General features: G+C 45.7%; 1 protein-coding gene across 4 annotated transcripts in view; it reads left to right on the forward strand.

Moving 5' to 3' along the window:
- Positions 1 to 7,174: 7,174 nt before the first annotated feature.
- CLSTN1 (calsyntenin 1) overlaps positions 7,175 to 20,482 on the forward strand; it is a gene marked incomplete at its 5' end in the record, with an annotated part of 50,399 nt that continues 37,091 nt past the window's right edge. For all 4 annotated transcript variants that reach the window (XM_014586581.1, XM_014586584.1, XM_014586583.2 and 1 more), the window contains 1 exon segment: positions 7,175 to 7,297. In XM_014586581.1, coding sequence (XP_014442067.1) covers positions 7,175 to 7,297 — 123 coding nt within the window.

Raw genomic sequence — 20,482 nt, forward strand, 5'->3', positions numbered from 1 at the left:
TTTTAATTTGACCAGAGAGAGACAGAGAAAGTGAGAAAGCAAGCCAGTAGGTCTGGGATTTGAACTGTGGTTGGCCACATGGGAGGGTCCAGCGCCTTAACCACCACGCCACCTGCTGGTCCCCGATCCGTTTGTTTTACAATGAGAAGTTACTAGGCCAGCAGGTGTTGTGGAGTGTAAGGCAATTGGATCCCACCTAGTCAACTTCATGTTTGAGTCCTGGACCCAACTGCTAGAAATATCACACTGGGTGTGTGTACATGTGTGCTCAAAATCCTGAGAGGAGAATGGAGGAAAAGGGATTGAGGCAGAGCCATCCTCACTCTGGGGAAAGAGCTCACTCTCTTTCTGGCAAGCACACACACCCTATAGCAAACTTAAAAAAGAAAAGAGTGAGAAAGAGTGACGAAAAACAAAGGAGTTTCCTGTTTTTTTCTTTAAAATGGCCTGTTTAACTGTATTACATACATAACTCCAGGCTTGTTTCAGCCTCCTTCAGAGAAAGATTTATTTAAAAAGATATCTGGAGCGTCCAGCAGATAGTGTAGTGGCTGTGGCTGTGACTCTGGACTCCCAGATGGCTGACTGCAGTTCAAGTCCTGGACCCGGTAGCTTAAAGCTCACACTGGGTGTGTGTGCGTGCATGACCAAAAATTTTTTTTTTTTTTTGAGAGGTTTTTGCTATAGGGCACGTGCGCTCGCCAGAAAGACAGAGAGAGACAGAGATAGAAAGCGAGAAATCACCCCCCAGGGTGGTTGGCCACACCACAGTCCCTTCTTCTCCATTCTCCTCTTGGGATCTTGGGCACGCATGCACACGCGCCCAGTGTGAGTTTAAGCCACCAGGTCCAGGACTCGAACCTCAGTCGGCTACATGGGAGTTCAGCGACACAGGCTGGTCCCCATTCCCAAAACCTTTTTTTTTGGGGGGGGGGGGAAGGTTTTTTTGTTATAGGGTGTGTGCGCTCGCCAGACAGGCAGACAGACAGAAAGCGAGAAATCAGCCCCCAGGGGGGATGGCCACGCCGCAGTCCCTTCTCCTCTATTCTCCTCTTAGGATCTTGGGCATGTGTGCACTTGCACCCAGCGTGAGTTTAAACCACAGGGTCCAGGACTCGAACCTCAGTCTGCTACATGGGAGTTCAGCGACATAGCCATTACGCTGACTATTGGTCCCCATGCCCCAAATCTTGAGAGGACAAGAGAGGAGAAGGAATTGGGGTGTGGCCATCCCCCCCTGGGGGCTGATTTCTCATTTTCTCTCCCTGTCTTTCTCTGTCTCCAGTGAATGCATTTGCCCTATAGCAAAAATTTCTCTTAAAAAAAAAAATGTATCTGGAGAGGATGTTAATTCCAGCAGTTAGGTAAGGTGTTCAACCCCATCACAAAGTGGAGTCATTCTCTATGTCCATGGGGCCCTCTCAGACCAAAGGCTGAGCAGATTGCCTGTGAGGTGCACAGATCACAAGCCGCTGCTCAGGGGGCGCTGTCCTGAGAGTGCTGCTGGAGGAGCGTGCTGACCATAGTGTCCGAGTTCTTGCCCAGAGCTCTTGTCCCAGCAGCAGCGTGCGAGAGAGGAGGCCTGTTTGAGAGGCCTTTGAAATGTCTGGCCTTTATGATCCAGGTTTACTTTCTTCTTAGGTCCCTCTGCAAGCTGACCCATAGCTTAACCTTTTCCAGACAGATCTCCCTGACTCCTCTGCTTCCTGCTGTGCTTCTGGATTTTTAGCTTTCTCGATCTAACATACACTTGTCAGAAACAGACGTAAGAGAAAAAAATACCTTCTTAGTACCTGAAACCCCAGATCATACCTATTTTTTTTCATAGAGAAGCTCCAAAGCTATTTTCTGTGTGAGAGAATTTATAAACCAGGGCAACTGATTTGATTTGTGTCATATGAGGTTCTTTTTTACATGATTTTTAATTTTTTTCAGATTTTACCGTAGAGTGGGTGCTCCCCAGAGAGAGGGAAAGTAAGAAATCACCCCCCGGGGGAGGGTTATAGTCATGCTGCAATCCCGTCTCCTCCATTCTCCTTTGAGGATTTTGGACCTGCACACAGACGTGCCCTGGAGTGTTTTTAAAGCTGCTGGGTCTCGGACCCCAAACCCTAGAGTTAGCCACGTGTGATCCAGCCCCTACCCACTACGCTGCCCGCTGGTCCGGAGGTTTTTTTTTTTTTTTTAAGAGAGGTTTCCGCTATAGGGCGCGTGCACTCGACAGACAGACAGAGGGAGACAGAGAGACAGAAAGCGAGAAATCACCCCCTGGGGGGATGGTCACGCGGCAATCCCTTCTCTTCCATTATCCTCCTGGGATCTTGGGCACACATGCACACGCGCCCGGTGTGAGTTTTAAGCCACTGGGTCCGGGTCGCGAACCGTGGTCGACCACGTGGGAGTCCAGCGACATAGCCATTACGCTAACTGCTGGTTCCCCCGGAGGTTCTTTATATACACATCCACTTACAGGAATTACTGAGTAACTTTTGCTCAATGTAGTTGCAGGAACTGAGAATCAGCAGAGAACAAAAGGACAGACCCTCACTGAGTTTGCACACCTGCATGTGTGAGTGTAAGGAGGAAAAACACTAATAATGCCCTTTGACATTTGCTCAGTGCCACATGCTCATGAGCATTTTATATATGACTGGTTAAATCACCCAGCAACTTTGTGTGGTTGGTGCCACTATTGTCCCAGTTTTACAGTTGAGAACTTAGAGGCCCTGAGGTCACCGGCTGGTCAGAACCTAGGCAGGGTTTCCCCAGGCAGTTAGGCTCCAGAATCCGGTGCTCTGACCTGCCGTCCTCTCTGCATGTAGGAGCAGGTGGAGAGGGACAGAGGGCGGGCAGCAGTGAGCAGCAGGAGAACCCTTTGAAGGGAGACCCGAAGGGAGTTAATGAGGCCTTGTTGGGAGTCCAGTGGTCAGAGCTGTTTTAATCTTAAGACATTGTCTTTTTCTCATCCAAGTGTACAGTGGCGTTCTCCAGAGGCTCCATGACAGGTGACAGTACAACATATTGTTGTACTGGGGGACTGGGGGTTTGGGGGAAGTAGTGGTGAGAACCCAGGTGTGTTCTGTGTTCTGTTAAGCCAGCCATCAGCCAAAAGAGTTGCAAAAATTTGAACCAGTGCCACTTTTCTTAGTAAACTTGGTTTTTTAAAAAAATCTTGTTATTTCGGGGCCAGCAGGTGGCGTTCAGGTTAAAGCAGCGGAGTCTTGTGGGGCTTACTGTGTGGTTCGAGTTCCAGACCTGGTGACTTAAGAGCCACACAGGGAACATGTGCACGCATGTCCAAATCCTGAGAGGAGAATGGAGAAAAGGGGATTGCGGCATGGCCATCTCCTCTTGTGGGATTCTTTCTTACTTTCCTTCTATCTGTATCTGTCTCTGGCAAATGTACATTTTCTTTTCTTTAAAATTATTTAATTTAATTTAATTTTGTTAATTATTATTACTCAATTTGACCAGAGAGAAAGGGAGAATGAGAAAGTAAGCCACCAGGTCTGGGCCTTGAACTACAGTCAGCCATGAGGCACTGGACTCTCACAAGGTCAACCACGGTTCAAGGCCTGAAATCTGGTAGCCTGAAAATCACACCAGGCATGTGTGCATGTGTGTGCATGACCAAACTCCTGGGAGGAGAATGGAGGAAGGAGAATTGTGGTTTGGCCATCCCCCCCGAAGGATGATTTCTCATTTTCTCACTGTCTTTCTCCAGGAACACATACATTCTATGTCAAAAACCTTAAAAAAAAAAAAAAGAGAGACAGAAAGTGAGAAATCACCCTCTAGGGGGATAGCCACAATCCCTTCTCCATTCTCCTCTCAGGATCTTGGGCACGTATGCACGCACATGTGCCCAGCATGAGCCACTGGGTCTGGGACTCAAACTGCGGTCGACAATATGGGAGTCCAGTGACATAGCCATTTTGTTAACTGCTGGTCCCTTAAGGGGTGTTTTTAAGATGAATTAGTAAATACTAAATTTTTTCTTTGTTTTAATTTCCAATACAATAAATACTGACAGATAAATAGACCCAAATAAACAAAAATGGCTTGAGGTCCTCGGTAAGTTTGGTGCACACGAGCTCAGAGACTACAGAGTTGAAGAACCAGTGTCGTAGAAGATTCCTTCTGGCTGGAGGGTCAATGCAGGAATGACCGAGAGACAGGTCGCTTACCCAGCCTTTGTGCTGGCTGGGGTGAGCAGCATAGGTGATAAGAAATGACTGTATCGGGATTTATTTGGGGGAGTATATGGATTTTTAAAACAATTGTAAAATACACACAACATGAAATTTCCCATCTTAACCGTTTTTTTTTTCTTTTGAGAAGTTTTTGCTATAGGGTGCGTGCGCTTGCCAGACAGACAGAGACAGACAGAAAGCGAGAAATCACCCCCGGGGGCGATGGCCACGCCCCAATCCCTTCTCCTCCATTCTCCTCTCGGGATCTTGGGCACACACGCACATGCGCCCGGCGTGAGTTTAAGCCACCGGGACTCTAACCGTGGTCGACTACATGGGAGTCCGGCGACATAGCCATTACACTAACTGCTGATCCCCCATCTTATCCATTTTTAAGAGTACATTTGTGTTAAGTACATTCACACTGTTGTGAGCCATCACCAGAACTCCCTTCATCTTGCAAAACTGAAACACTGTACTCGTTAAACAGTAACTCCCGTGGGTCTGGATTTATTTTCAAAGTGAAGGCAAAAGTATTTGTCATTGGTTTGGATGTGGTGCGCGTAAATATCTGGTAAATGTACCCTTCTCTAGAGAGAAGGTACCTTTGTTCTGGTTTTTTTCCATCCAAATGTTGGCCTTCACATGCCCGTTGGTTCTGAATCACACGTGAGCACACTGCTCCTCCGGGGTGTCCCACAGGCTGAACCAAGGCGAACCCCAGGTGGTGTGGATTACTTGGTCATTGGTAACACCGACCAGTGGTATCACATCAGGTGACCTCGCATTAAGGTACTTCTGGATTGACTTACACTTAACAGGAAAGAACCCGAGTAGTTCATTCAACAGGCACTGTCTCCTCGGAATAATGTTTTCAGACTGTTCGTTTTCATCTTTTCAGATCAGCTTAATTGAGTTCCCTGGTCTGTACATATCCTGAGGTTATAAAGTGAGCCATTAACACTGTTAAGGTGCATGTAAAAAGAAGATGAAAAGATTTGAGCTGTGGGGTGGAGGCGGAGGCGGAGGCAGAGGTAGCGGCTGGGCACAGGGAGCTCAGGTGGCAGCGGGAACCAGGAGGAAGTCTGGCAGGGATCCCTGGGAGACATGCCCCTAGCAAAATGAAATGGAGAGGAACTGAACATTCATTTGATCAGGTCAGTAAAATAAACAGTGGCCAGAGCAGCAGTTCTGATCTTATAAATAGCACTTCGCATGCCCAGTGGAAAAGGAAAAAGCATCACTTCTCCGATGACTTCTGGCATCCCTATGAGGGGTGGGGGTGTCCCTGGTCTCCACATGAAGAGGGTGAGGTGCAGAGATCACTTAAGGGCTCAAGGTCACACTGCTCCTAATAGAGGGATGCCGGGGTTTGACCCCAGGTCAGCTTGACTTCAAAAATGGGTTATTCCTTTTTTTATTAAAAAAAGAATTATTTTATTTAACTTTATTCATTATTATTATTATTGAATTTATTTATTTATTTTACCAGAGAGAGATGTGGGGTGGGGTGGAGTGAGAAACCAAGCAACAGGTCTGGGACTCGGACCATGGTCAGCCATGTGGGAATCCCGCGCCCTTAACCACCGTGCCGGCTGCCGTGATGGGTTATTTATTTATTTACAGTTATTCACTGTACATCAATACGGTATACAGAATGAAATTTTCCCATCCAGATAGTGAGTGGTTCTTAAAAACTCATTTTCAGCCACTTTTTCTAATTAAAGAAAATTTGCATTTACTTTTATTTTAAAACATATTTTTTTTTTTTTGAGAGGTTTTTGCTATAAGGGTGCGTGCACTTGCCAGAGAGACAGAGAGACAGAAAGACAGAAAGTGAGAACTCACCCCCCAGGGGGGATGGCCACACCATCCCTTCTCCTCCATTATCCTCTCAGGATCTTGGGCAGGTGCACACACACACACACACACATGCACCCGGTGTGAGTTTAAGCCACCGGGTCTGGGACCCAAACCATGGTCAACTATATGGGAGTCCAGTGACATAGCCTTTACGCCAACTGCTGGTCCCAAAACATATTTAATTATTTATTCATAAGTATTACATGTTTTGTATCTTTGTTTTACATTTTTGTTTGTAATACTGTTTTTAAATAAGTAATATTGGGCCAGCCCTGTGGCTAGATGATAATACACTGCTCTAGAGAAACCAGATTTTATGTGGTGACAGTGGACACCCGAGTGCCCTGGATCTGATAGGCTGGCGGGTTGGAGGAAGGGGACTGAGACACGACTGTACCCTATGGAGAATGCTTCTCTTTCTTTCTCCCTCTCTTTCTGCATTGTGCACATGCATGCAAGCACATGCCCTATCATGAATAAAGAAAAAAAATTTAATGTTGATTGTCATAAAGAACTGAAAACTCAGGACCAGAAGGTGGCGTGGTGGTTAAGGCACTGGACCACCCCACATAGCCAACCACAGTTCGAGTCCTGGACCTAGTGGCCTGAAAATCACACCGGGTGTATGTGCATGCCTGCCTGAAATCCCAGGAGGAGAATGGAGGAGAAGGGGTTGTGGCGTGGCCATTCCCCCCAGAGGAAGATGATTTCTCACTCTCTTTGTCTCCCCAGTGAGTGCATGCACTCTATGGCAAAGAAAAAAAAAAAAAAAAAAAAAAAAGACAGAAAACGTATTTTTGGTACCTTTTTTTGTGAAAGGCAAAGAGCAGTTAGTTTCAGTTTGTCCATAGCTGTCAGTCCTTTTTCTCTCTCAGTTTCAAGAGCAATTTATTTCTTTTCTCTGGTTGTTCATGTGATCAGATAATTTTTATCTCACTTACTGGAATTTCATCCCATTTGCGTCTTGACACCACACTTTGTAACAAAGACATGAATGTTGCCTTGTAACCTGATGGGAGTCTTATCACTTTAATAATAGACATTCGTTTCAGAAGCAGTGAAGTATAAAATAATAATTCTAAGCTCAACTATTTTCTTCTTTCTTTTTTGAAATGCAGTTAACAAGCACAAGCCATGGCTCGAGCCCACCTACCATGGTATCATTACAGAGAACGATAACACGGTGCTCCTCGATCCGCCTCTGATTGCCCTGGATAAAGATGCACCTCTGCGTTTTGCAGGTATGAACGTGGTTTTTATTTACTCTCTTTAAACTTGGACTGGATGGGAAGCTTTTCAAACCTTCTATTTGGGTTATTTCTGAGCCTTTCTGAAAAATGTCTCCATAGCTGAGGCTTTTTTGTGGGTCCTGTGTACATTTTCTTTTTTTATATTGGGGTAGTTGACCAAAAAAAAAAAAAGGCTTGTTCTTATAGCTGAAAAAATATTTAACTTAATCACATGATTATTTTCTTTTTTAAAAAAATATTTATTCAATTTTATTCATTATTACTATTTTTTAATTTGATCAGAGAATCAGAGAGAGAGAGAAAGGGAAAGTGAGAAAGCAAGTTGCCAAGTCCAGGACTTGAACTGTGGTTGGCGATGTGGGAGTCTAGCGCCTTAGCTCCACGTCATTTGCTGGCCATCATTATTGTCTTGTTTTGATTTAGCCAGATAACATCTCTAGACCACTGTACCTAAGAGACTAATGCACACACCGAGTACCCAAGGGCTGGCTTGAAATGTAGACTGTGAGACAGTCCCAGGCAGACCTGAGACCTCATGTTCTCGTTTTTCCCAGGGGCTGCTGCTGGGCAGTGAGGACACAGAGAATCAGAGCTCTGGAGTATCCTTACATCACCTAGATGTCAGTTACCTAAAAACGTATTTGGAAAAGTCTAGTGGACTTTATAGAGGAATACTTTGAAACATTTTAAACTTGAGTTACTCACTTCATAAGATTGCAGCTTGCCTCTTTGTAGAGACAAATCTCCAGGATTGCGTTGGAGATTTTCATAATGTAATAACTCTGTTGCTAACATTTAATAGCACGTTCTCACTTTATGTGGGGCCATGATAGCTTCTTTAACTGGTGGAGGAAGATGCTATGTCAACTTTTCTTTACCTCAGGAGTCAGCATTGACATTGTAAAATTAATTTTTTTTAAGAATTATTTTATTTAACTTTATTTATTTATTTCACTTTGACCAGAGAGGAACATAGTGAGCGAGAAAGAGGGAAAGTGAGAAAACAAGCCACCAGGTCTGGGACTCGAACCACAGGTGACCATGTGGGAGTCTAGCACCCTTAGCCACCACCCTACTTGTTGGCCCCAGGAAAGTTAATTTTTTTTTGGAGAGGTTTTTGCTATAGGGTGCTTGAGCTCGCCAGAAAGACAGAGAGAGACAGAAAGATAGAAAGCGAGAAATCACCCTCCAGGAGGATGGCCACACCACAATCCCTTCTCCTCCACTCTCCTCTTGGGATCTTGGGCACGCATGCACACGCGTCCAGCGTGAGTTTAAGCCACCAGGTCCAGGACTCAAATCATGGTCAACTCCATGGGAGTCCAGCAACATAGCCATTACACCAATGGCTGGCTCCGGAAAGTTAATTTCTATAGGGTAGTTTTTGAATGATTTTTTTTCCAGGTCTAAACTCCTAGTAGAATGTTCCGTTTGCCAAGAGATAATTAAGAAAAATTGGATGAACTCACATAAAACGTACACTAATTTCACTCTAGTAAAATGAGAGAAGTGAATGTGGGATTGTTTCTGGAGAGTTATTTAGAAAAATTAACTTGTGCTTGATTCTTTCATGTACCAGATCACATGTTCAGAAAAGTAAGCTGAGAACCGGCCATTGTGTGGGCCATTGCTAGAGAAAGAGCCCCTCGACTAGTTTTACCTGTTCGTTGACTTGGAGAGAAATGCAGTAAATGGGCAGAGGAGGGATGCAGTCCGTGCTGTGCAAACACACAGCATTTGTCTAGTAGCCATGTGACTTCTTTGTTTATCCCCCAGTATTAGAATAAGTGTTAGCATTGGATATTAGTCTTTCTATAACGAGATAGCTTTTTTGAGTGTTTTTCTTACGCTCACATACAAAAATACTTCAGAAAGTTGATGGCAATATGCAATTAAAGTATGAATTTGGGGCAAGTTGGTGGGGTGGTGTTTAAGGCAGCTGGATCTCACATGGCTGACGGTGCAGTTTGAATCCTGGACCTAAGAGCTTGGAAAACGCACTAGGGGCATGCATGCCCCAAATCTTTTTTTTTTTTTTTTTTTGAGAGGTTTTTGCTACAGGGTGCATGCGCTCACCAGACAGACAGAGAGAGACAGAGACAGAAAGCGAGAAATCGCCCCCCAGGGGGATGGCCACACTGCAATCTCTTCTCCTCCATTCTCCTCTTGGGATCTTGGGCACGCAGGCACATGTGCCCGGCGTGAGTTTAAACCACTGGGTCTGGGACTCGAACTGCGGTTGACTATGTGGGAGTCCAGCGACATAGCCATTATAGTAACTGCTGGCCCCATGCCCCAAATCTTGAGAGGACAATGGAGGAGAGGAGATTACAGTGTGGCCCTCTGCTCTGGGGGTGCTTTCCCCCTTAAACTTTCTCTCTTTCTGTCTCTGGTAAGTGTAAACATCCTGCAGCAAATTTAAAAAAGAAAAAAAACTTGAAGTATGAGTTTTTGGGGGGTTTTTGGTGTAATTTTTTTTTTTTTGGTAGAGGTTTTTCCCTATAGGGCGCGTGCACTTGCCAGAAAGACAGAGAGACAGAAAGCGAGAAATCACACCCCAGATGGCTGGGCCACACCACAATCCCCTCTCCTCCATTCTCCTCTTGGGATCTTGGGCACACATGCACATGTGCCCGGTGTGAGTTTAAGCCTCTGGGTCCGGGACTCGAACCACAGTCGACTACATGGGAGTCCAGTGACATAGCCAACTGCTGGTCCCATAGTGTAAGAATTTTGAATTCATCATGGTTTTGTTGGTAACATGCACGTTTCCATGGACTTTTGAAAGACTTGCTGTACATCCCCACCCTGTGTGCACTGTACTTGCAGTTTCTCCTTAGGACTGACAGTTAGTGCTATGTAAAAAAAAAAGGATAATGGAGTTCACGTTTCTGAGTGGATTTGTGCATTCCTGTCATTTCATGCATTTTGAGAAGTGACTGAAGTCAAGAGTTCTAGATGTCCTCCCACAGGCCTTTCGTTACTACATGAGGTTGTGGCCATACCCAGTCCTGCTGTTGGTGAGCGTGGTCCTACGTTCTTAGTCATACAGAGCTCACTTACGGCAGTTGTAATGGTGTTCTGGGCACTGTTCTCAGTGCCTCCCTAAGACGAACTTGTATTTAATTTTCAACAGCCATGTGAAGTGAGTATGCTTTCTGCATCTCCCTCTAAGGAGGGGAAGCTGAGGCACAGAGCAGTTCCTGTACTTGCCCTGGGTCGCACAGCTGTTGTAGGACAGAGGCAGGATTCCAGCCAGACGGGTGGCTCTTTGCCACGATGCCGTGGTTGCATCTGCGACTGCAGAAGTTACACAGGAAGTAGGAAATGAAATGACCTTAAGTACCAAGGGAAAAGTGATGTTAATAAAATGTCACTTATGTTTTCTCATTAGATTTCATTTTATTGGATCATTTATTAAATTTATTGTTTTATGAATGAAATAATACAAGGTTTCATTTTTAGAGATTCTCAGTTTTTTTTTTTTTTTGGAGAGATTTTCACTGTAGAGCGTGTGCGCCCGCCAGACAGACAGAGAGAGACATAGAGACAGAAAGCGAGAAATCACCCCCCAGGGGGGATGGTCACGCCGTAATCCTTTCTCCTCCATTCTCCTCTCGGGATCTTGGGCACGCACGCACACGTGCCCGGCGTGAGTTTTAAGCCACCGGGTCCGGGACACGAACCGCGGTCGACTACGTGGGAGTCCAGCGACATAGCCATTACGCTAACTGCTGGTTCCCGAGATTCTCAGTTTTTTAAAATTGATCTATAATTCTTTTTTTTTTAGCTATTTAGCAAAGCAATTTAGATCATAATGGTAACTTCATTTTATTTGCCATAGCAGACAGATAAGCCAGTATTTTTGTTCTAAAGGTTTTTTATAAGGGAGCACAGTTACTCTTTTTATTTTTTTATTTTTTGAGTTTTTTGCTATAGGGCGTGTGTGCTCACCAGAAAGACAGAGAGAGACAGAGCGCAAGTGAGAAATCACTTCCCAGCGGGGATGGCCACACCACAATCCTTACTCCTCCGTTCTCCTCTCGAGATCTTGGGCACGCACGCGCACACGCCTGGCATGAGTTTAAGCTTCCAGGTCTGGGACTCGAACCGCTGTTGACTACATGGGAGTCCAGCAACATAGCCATTATACCAACTGCTGGTCCCCAGTTACTCTTATATCCTGTCTTTTTTTCTTCCTTTCTCTTAAGATGTAATTTATATACCATAAAAATTACCCTTTTAAAGTATATGATTCATTGGGTTTTAGTATATTCACAAAATTATGCAGCTATTATCCACTGTCTAATTCCAGGGCATTTTCATCATCCTCAAAAGAAACCCTTCCACCAGTTAGCAATTACTCTTCAGTTTCCCTGCCCCCCGTAACCACTATGGATTTCCCCAGGTATTTCATACAAGTACACTCTGGCTTCTTGTGACTAGTGTCTTTCACTTACAACATGACCATTTCAGAGTGTACTCATGTTGTAGCATGTGTCAGTACCTCACTCCCTTTTATTGCTGGATAATCTTCCACTGCGTGGATGTGCCACATTTGGCTTACATGTTCATCCATCGATGAACGCTGGATTGTTTCCGCTTTTTGGCTGCTATGAATGATGCTGCTCTGGACATTTGTGTACAAGTCTTTGGGTGAACGTAAGCTTTCAGTTCTCTTGGGTATATACCTTGACATAGAAGTGACTTGTGTGCACAGTCCTTGTCCTGCCCAAGGAGTAAGCAGCTGTGCAGCCTGGGGACGGTGTAGCCGCCCCGCCACCACATCGCCTTCCCTCCCTGTGCCCTTTGCCTTGGTTCCCGGCATGCTGCAACAGAGTGCTGCCCGGTGAGGCCGAGCAGGCAGGGGTGTCAGCACCGCTCCTAGAGCTGGCAGTCAGTGCTTGAACTCCGGCTCTGCATCCTGGCTCCACTAAGGCTGTGTGGCCCTCAGCCAATTATGTATCCTCTCTGTGCCTCAGTTTTATCATTTGTGAAAGGATAGTAATGTCACATACCTCACAGAGATGAGGGAAACCAGTTTTTTCTCTTTTTCCTTATACCAGAGGGAATGTGTGCATGTGCATGCAAGAGAGAGAACAATCCTTAACAGGACCTGGTCAAACTGCTTACTTTTCTTCCAATTCTCCATCCCATGAGGATCCTGAATGATTCACCTGTGCCCAGTGTGCAGCCAATGGGACCAGGACTTGAACCCTGGTTGGCCTTTGGCCTTGTGGGATCTAGTTTCCTCTGCATGGCACTTAACTGCTGCTCTACAGGACCAGCCTGGTTTGGAGAATACTATCTTATTTATTTGTATGTACAAAGAGTTTAAAGTACTTCCTGGTAGGTAGTACTACATACTGTATTTGTTGCTGCTATTATTATTGTTAGTATTATTATTAGCCAGAAGGCACACGCACTTGCTCGAGAGAGAAAGAGGAGAAAGCATCTATCAATGGGGCATGGTCATGCCACAATCCTTGCTCCTCCATTTCTCCATCCTGTCAGGGTACGGGGCATCATCCACACATACCTGCCATGTTTTTCAGGCCCTGAGGGCCAGGATTCAAACCATAGTTGTCCATGTGGGATCTGGCTCCCTTAACTACTAGATTATGGGGCTAGCCCTTAAATTTTTTTTTTTTCCATATTGCCCGAGGGAACATGCTCTTACCAGAGAGTGAAAGAAAGCGCTCCCAGCGGGGGTTCACTACAGTCCTTTTTCCTCCATTTTTCCATCCCTGTCAGGATCTGAGGCACACACACACACGGACACCCTGTGTGTTCCTCAAGCCGCTGGAACTGGGATTTGATTTGTGGATGGCCATGTGAGATCTAGCTTCCTTAACCACTGCACTACAGGGGCAGCCCATTGCTCTAGTGTTCCTAATAATAGAATTTGTAAAAATATATTGTTACTTAACATTCTTTGGGAAATGTTTTCTCGTGTTTATGCAAAAGTCTTCATGTTCCATTTCCTCACAGTTTCTTATATAGATTTCAGCAAGACTAAGGCTAGATCTAGAGCCTTATTTTGATTTTAGACTGGTTTTGGTAGTGACGTTGAATTCATTTATCATCAGGATGATGACAGGGTGGCATCTAACATTCATTGAACATTTGTAGGGTGGCAGAGGCTGTTTTTGAGGGCTTTATGGTTTTCTTTTTTTGGGGGGGAGTGCTAGAGGGCACTTGTACTCACCAGAGACAGAGAGAGGAAGGGGAAAGTGAGAAATCACCCCTTACGTGGGTATGGCCATGCTGCAGTTCCTTCTCTGTTCTCCTTTTGGGGCTTCAGGCACACACACACATGCACTTGATGTGTTCTCAAAGTTGCTAGATCTGGGACTCAAACTACATAGTTGGCCATGTGGGATCCAGAACCGTAACCACCACACCATCTGCTGGATTTCTCCATCTGGCTCTTTTCATTAGTCTCATGTGGTGGACACTCTACCCTGCATTTTCAGAAACAGAAGCTTGGAGCATGTCTGTCTGCCGCGTGATAGCGGGAGATGACCATTTTATAGTCCCTAGCACCTTGGTCAGCACCTGGGACGTGTCTGCTGTGCATGAATATTTGTGGAAGGAGTGGACGAGTTTGTTCAAGGTCACACAACTCAAGTGTTAGAGCTGTCCTTAGCCAAGCAATCTGACTCCAGCCTGGCTTTTTAGGTTCTCTGGGTTGGCTCTCATGACATTCTCTTTAAACATTGTAAACATTCTGATTCAAAGTTTTTCCCATTGTAAGACACCTGTATGGGTCAGCAGTAGGCTTCACTTGTCAAGGCTCTGCATGTGTAATGCAGGACCCTTAGTGTCTTCACCATCAGACTTTCATGTTGAACACAAAGAGGCTAATCCAGATTGTTTTCTTGGGGTGAAACTAAGGGAACAGTCTTGATAAAGTATTTTAGGAATTTTAAACCACTCGCTTTCTTATTCTACCCCCTTCCTTAACCTGCTAAACACCTAAGTAGATGTCCAATCTTAGCTGCCATACCACCTGCTGGCCCTCCTCATGGCTGACCACGATTCGAGTCCCAAACCTGGTAGCTTGAAAATCACGCTGGGTGTGCGTGCATGCCCAAAATCTCAGGGGGAATGGAAGAGAAGGGATTGCAGTGTGTCCATTGCCTCCTAGGGAGGGCAATGTCCTTTTTATTGTCTCTGTCTCTCCCCAGCAAGCACATGGGCCCTGTGACAGCCCATCACCCCCAGATACATATTTTACATGTTTTGTATTACATGGAGAGTTAAAAGCTTGAACCTGGTATGTGGGCCACATTGTTGCTGCTTTGAAAATGAAACATTCTGTTCTACCTATATCCGGAAACCGAGCACCCACCCTTGCCCCCAGCCTCTTATAAATCCTCCCTGTAGTAGGTGGTTCTAGTCTAGTATTCTTTTCCCAGCCTTTCGCAATTGAGTACGGTTAGTTTACAAGATTGGTTGAATGATTACAATATAAATAAAATTCAAAAGAAATTTCAGGGCAAGAATGTGAACTTAGTTCTTACTGCTACTCAGCTAGAACCCACCCAGATGATCTGTGAAACTTTTCTCCATAGTCTTGGAAATTTACTTGAGTGACATGGGCTAAGGATGACTGAAGGGGTTACTACTGTGCATTGTTGCCTAATTGTGCGGTTCCAGCAGATGCAGTTGGACTGACACTGTGTTTGCAGCAGTGAGCTGGATGCGTTCAGTTGACTCACATGAAATTGCCATTTTTATATGTTGAAAATATAAAAATGTTGAAAAAATGGAAATTCCAAGTGATTCAACTTAATACCAGCCATCATCCATTGAGTGGGAATTTTAAATAAGCAGGGCCAGCAAGTGGTTAAGGCGGCTAGATCCCATGTGGTGAATCACACAGTTCAGGTCCTGGACCCTGTGGCTTAAAAAACGTGTTGGTTGCCCGTGTGTGTGTGTGTGTGTGTGTGTGTGTGTGTGTGTCTGCCTAAAATTCTGAAAGGAGGGAGAAATGGAGAAGGGATTGCAGCGGGACCATTCTCTCTCCAGTGAGAGCACTTGCATCTGACAAAATTTTAAAAAGAAGGCAAGGTAGTGGTCAGCCCTGTAGCCAGATCATAGCAGGTCATGGTTCAAATCCTGTCCCCAGTGGCTTGAAAACTACACTGGGTTATGGATATGTGCGCCCAGGTCCTGACAAGATAGAGAAATGGAGAGAGAGTTACCATGTGACCACATTCCGCTGAGGTATGCCTTCTCCCTCTCCCTTTGTCTCTCCCTCTCTCTTCTTTCTGGTGAAACTTTGCACATACCTTCTGGCAATAACAGCAAAAAAAAAAAAAAAAAAAAAAAAGGGTAAGGAAGTGATTGGTAAAGGGGGCTTGCTTGGGTGCCCATGAAGGGTAGATAGAATTTGATCAGCAGCAAAGGTAGGACTGAGGTAGGAGCAGAGAGGGAAGCTGGCAGGTCTCCCTAGGGGACAGCTGGCTGGATTAGCTGGTGCGGTGTGGGGAATGTAGGAGCAGAGGGTTAGAAGTCACTTGAGTCCATATGGTTCCCATTGCAGAACTGAAAAGATGGGATGGTATCACACATGGGATTCTCCATTGCTGCACCCACACCATCCAGGCCTCATGCAGAGCACAGGGTTCTGTGCTTTGCTCTCAGCTGACCGAGTGGGTACCTCCAGCGCTGGGGCCTCAGACGAGCCAGCTAGGCCTGGAAACCACTGATAGGCCAGTTTCTGTAAGTCTGCAGGTATCTGTATTGGAACCAGCTCGCAGCATTGTTAGAAATACACATTTCTCAGACTCCGCCCCCAGAACCACTACGTCAGAACTGCTGGAGACAGGACTTGGAAAAACACATTTATTTTATTTATTTGTGTTTTTAGGTTTTCGCCATAGGGCATGTGCGCTCACTAGAGAGACAGAGGGAAAGTGAGAAAGCACCTTCAGGGGCTTGGCCACACCACAGTCCCTTCTGTTATCTGGATTAGGGGCACACACGCACATGAGCCTGGCATAATTTTCAAGTCACCGAGTCTAGGATTCAGACCCTGGTCAGCTATGTCGGAGTCCAGTGCCTTAGCCGCCATACCACCTGTGGCTCAGAAAATCATCTTTTTATTTTTTAGAGAGAGATTTTTGTTATAGGGTGCATGTGCTCGCTGGAGAGACAGAGAGAGACAGAAAATGAGAAATCACCCCTGGGAGGATGGCCATGCCACAGTTGCTCCTCCTTTCAGAATTTTGGACATGTGTGCACACTGGCCTGGCATGAGTTTTAAGCCTTTGGGTCTGGGACTCAAATCATGTGACTACTTACAAGTCCAGCAACGTAACCATTGCACCATCTTCTGGTCCCCCTTCTTCTTCTTCTTCTTTTTTTTTAAGAGATATTTTTGATATAGGGCATGTGTGCTCACCAGAGACAGAGAGAGAGAGAAAGTGAGAAATCACCCTCCAGGGAGGATGGCCACACTGCAGTCCTTCTCCTCCATTCTCTTCTTGGGATGTTGAGCACACATGTACACATGCCCAGTGTGAGTTTCAAGTCACTGGGTCTAGAGTTGGAACTGCAGTCAGCCAATGGGAGTTTAGCTCCTTAACCACTAGGACATCTGCTGGCTCTCAAAACCACTTTTTTTTAACAAACTTGCCAGACAATTCTAATTCTTGGCACAATAAAATTTGAGAGCCACTGTCATAGTCGGTAAGGAACTGGTAGGGTATAACCCTTGTTGGATGTTGTTATTCGTCGTATATTTAAAGTACTTTGAGAGACCAGCAGTTAGCGTAATGGCTATGTCGCTGGACTCCCACGTAGTCAACCTCGGCTAGAGGCCTGGACCCAATGGCTTAAACTCACGCTGGGCGCGTGGGCATGCGTGCCCAAGATCCCGAGAGGAGAGTGGTGGAGAAGGGATTGCAGCGTGGCCATCCCCCCTGGGGAGTGATTTCTCACTTTCTGTCTCTCTGTCTCTCTCTGTCTGTCTGGTGAGCGCATGCGCCCTATAGCAAAAACCTCTCAAAAAAAATTTTCACCTTGGAAGAATGGAGTGTTATTGGCAGAAACTGGTCTGTGGTTTAGGAGGGAGGAATATGAAAACATCTATCTAGACAGCCACAGGGTGCTTGTGTTCACTGGAGAGAGACAGAGAGAGGGAAAGTGAGAAATCAACCTCCAGGGGAAATGGCTGCATTGCAGTCCCTTCTCTTCCATTCTCCTCCTGGGATTTTGGGCACACATGCTCATATACCTGGCATGAATTTCAGGCTGCTGGGTCTGGGGCTTGAACCATGGTTGGCCATGCAGGAGTCCAACTGCCTTACCCACCAGAGCACCTGCTGGCGCAGGAATATCTTTTTTTTTTTTTTTTGATTTATTTATTCATTTTAGGTTTTTGTCATAGTAGTGCATTTGTTGGAGAGAAACAGAGAGAAAGTGAGATTTGGGCCACTGGGTCTAGGACCCGAACCATGGTCCACCATGTGGGAGTCCAGCATCCTAACCACTATACGGCTTGCTGGTCCCAGCCCCAGGAATGTCTTTTGTATAAATTTCAGAGGCAATAGGTTACTCACTGTGAAGTATCTCAAAAATTACTGTTCCTGAGAGCAGTTTGTTAGCTGTGATAATATTACTGCAGTTCATTAAAGTCTCTGTTAAAGGGGCCAGCAGGTGGTAAGATGGTTAAGGTGGGCGGACTTCCACATGGCCCATCGCTGTGTGAGTCCTGAACCGAGCGGCTTGAAAACCATGCTGGGCATTGTGTGCATCCCCGAAATCCCCAGAGAAGAATAAAGAAGAAGGGTTGGTGATCCGGTCATCCCCTTGGGTGATTTCTTGCCCACTTTCTCTCTTCATCTCTGTGTGGTGAGTGCACTTGCCTTCTGGCAAAAACATAAACAAACAAACAAAACTCAGTTAGAAATATCTGTTAGGGTGGGTCTAGCAAGAGGCATGGTGGTTAAAGGTGTGGACTCCCACAGGACTGCCTGCGGTTTGAGTCCGAGACCTCATGACTTGCTTTCTCACTTTCTCTCTCTCTCTGTCCTTCTCTGATCAAATTAAAATAAGTAAGTAAAATTGGATAAAATAATTCAAAAAAAAAAATTAAAGGACTATCTGTTAGGGCCAGCTTGGTGGTTATGTGAACTGGATCCCACATGGCCAACTACCTTGTTCAAGTCTCGGGTCCTGGGGCTTGAAAAGCACACCGAGTGCATGTGCGTGCAAAGTCCTGAGAAGGGAGAGAGAGAGGAGAAGGGATTGCAGCAGGAGCATTCCTTTTGGGGTGGAGGACTTTCTTTCTCTCGCGCTCTCTCTCTGTCTCTCTCTAGTGAATGCATATGCCATCTGGCAAATTAAAAAAAAAAAAAACAGCACTCCATTAGAGATAATCTACTGATAGCTACTGCAGTATTTATGGACGAGACAGTATAATGTCTGGGATTTGTTTAAAATCCTCCAGCAAACAAACTGGCAAGAAGTTGGCAGGGCTAAATAAAACAAGTGCCTGAGCTCACCGTCTCTCTCCCAAGCCTTTCCTCTCTCTGCCTTCGTGCCTTGAATGGTTTCATCAGTCGGAAGCTAGGGGTTACCTCAGACCTTGGCTCACTCTACCCAGTTGGTTATGAAGTCTTATCTAGTTACCCCCAAATTCCTTAAATGTGGGGCCAGCAGGTGGCATGGTGGTTATGGTGCTGGACTCCCCACATGGCCAACCACAATTCAAGTCCCAGACCTGATGGCTTACTTTCTTACTCTCTCCATGTCTCTTTCTGGTGAGCGTATATGCCCTATAGCAAATTCAAAGGTAGTAATAATAATAATAAATAAAATAAAATTTAAAAATTTTTAAAAAGTTTCTTAAAATGTTTCTTACTGACACTGCCCTGGTTTAGGTCTTACTGAATCTCATCTGAAATACTCTGGGGTGCCAGATATGTCCAATCGTGGTAGTTATAACAAGTTCAGTTTCTTCTAGCCTCGCTCCAGTCGAGTCCATGCTCCTCACTAGAATGAACATTGTAGACTGAGTAACTAAACGGGCCCGTGAAGTGGGTGAATGGGCCAGTTCTGCAGATGGCCCAGCAGTGACACATGCGGCCATGCAGCTGGTGCAGTAAGCCCAGTCTGCCCAAGTGCAAAGTGCATGTGCTTCTGCTGCATCAGGCTGCCCCTTGGCAAGGTAGTTTTTAAGTTATTCTAGGCAAAGGACCCAGCCTGGTTAGCAATTTAGGAAGCACCAGGGGATTTTATTTTTTAGAGAGATTTTTGGTATAGGATGTGTTCGCTTGCCAGAGAGAGAGAGAGAGAGGGAGGGAGGGAGAGAGGGGCAGAGTTAAGAAATCACTGCCCATGGGGGATGACAATGCTGTAGTCTCTTCTCCAGTCTCCGATCAGTCCCAAATCTGACCACTTCTCACCCATACCACTGTGGTTCTGGATTTCAGCATCTCTTACTGGGTTGACTCAAGTGACCTTTTTTGCCCTTTGATAGACTTATTTTTAAGCACAGCAGCCAGATGGGTGCTTTCAGAACTGAAGACATAATGTTATATATTTCTTTGCTCAGAATCCCTCAGTCATTTCCTTCTCACCTGGAGGAAAAGCCACAATTCTTTTTCTTTTCTTTTCATAGGATTTTTGCCTTAGCGTGCATATGCTCACCGAGAGAGGGAGAGAGAGAGAAAATTCATCCTTCAGAGGGGATGGCCCTTTTCCTCCATTCCCTTCCTGAGATTTGGGACATGTACACACATGTGCCTGGCATGGTTTTCAAGCCACTGGGTCTGAGACTCAAACCGGGTTGGCCATGTGGGAGTCCAGCCACCATAACCACCACACCACCACACCACCTGCTGGCCTCAAGCCACAATTCTTACAGTAACCTCTGAGACCTGACACTGATAGCTTCAGGGTATTCGTCTTTGTCTGGCTTCCTCTGCTGTTTTCTCCTTTGTCCTGCTACTTAAGCAGCAGGGGCTCCACATTCCTGCCTCAGGGCCCCTGCTGTTCTCACTGTCTGAAATTCCTCCCCATAATCACATGGCTTATTCCCTAGTTCTCTCCACCCTCTAATCATGGGTTATCTTATCGATGAAGCTTTCCCTGAACACTGAAGTCTAAAATTGAAACACCCACATGCCCTCCTGTTCTCCAGTCTCTTTCCCATTCTCTCCC

Source organism: Tupaia chinensis, unplaced genomic scaffold (assembly GCF_000334495.1).
Source record: "Tupaia chinensis unplaced genomic scaffold, TupChi_1.0 Scaffold000146_1, whole genome shotgun sequence".
Classification (NCBI taxonomy): domain Eukaryota; kingdom Metazoa; phylum Chordata; class Mammalia; order Scandentia; family Tupaiidae; genus Tupaia; species Tupaia belangeri.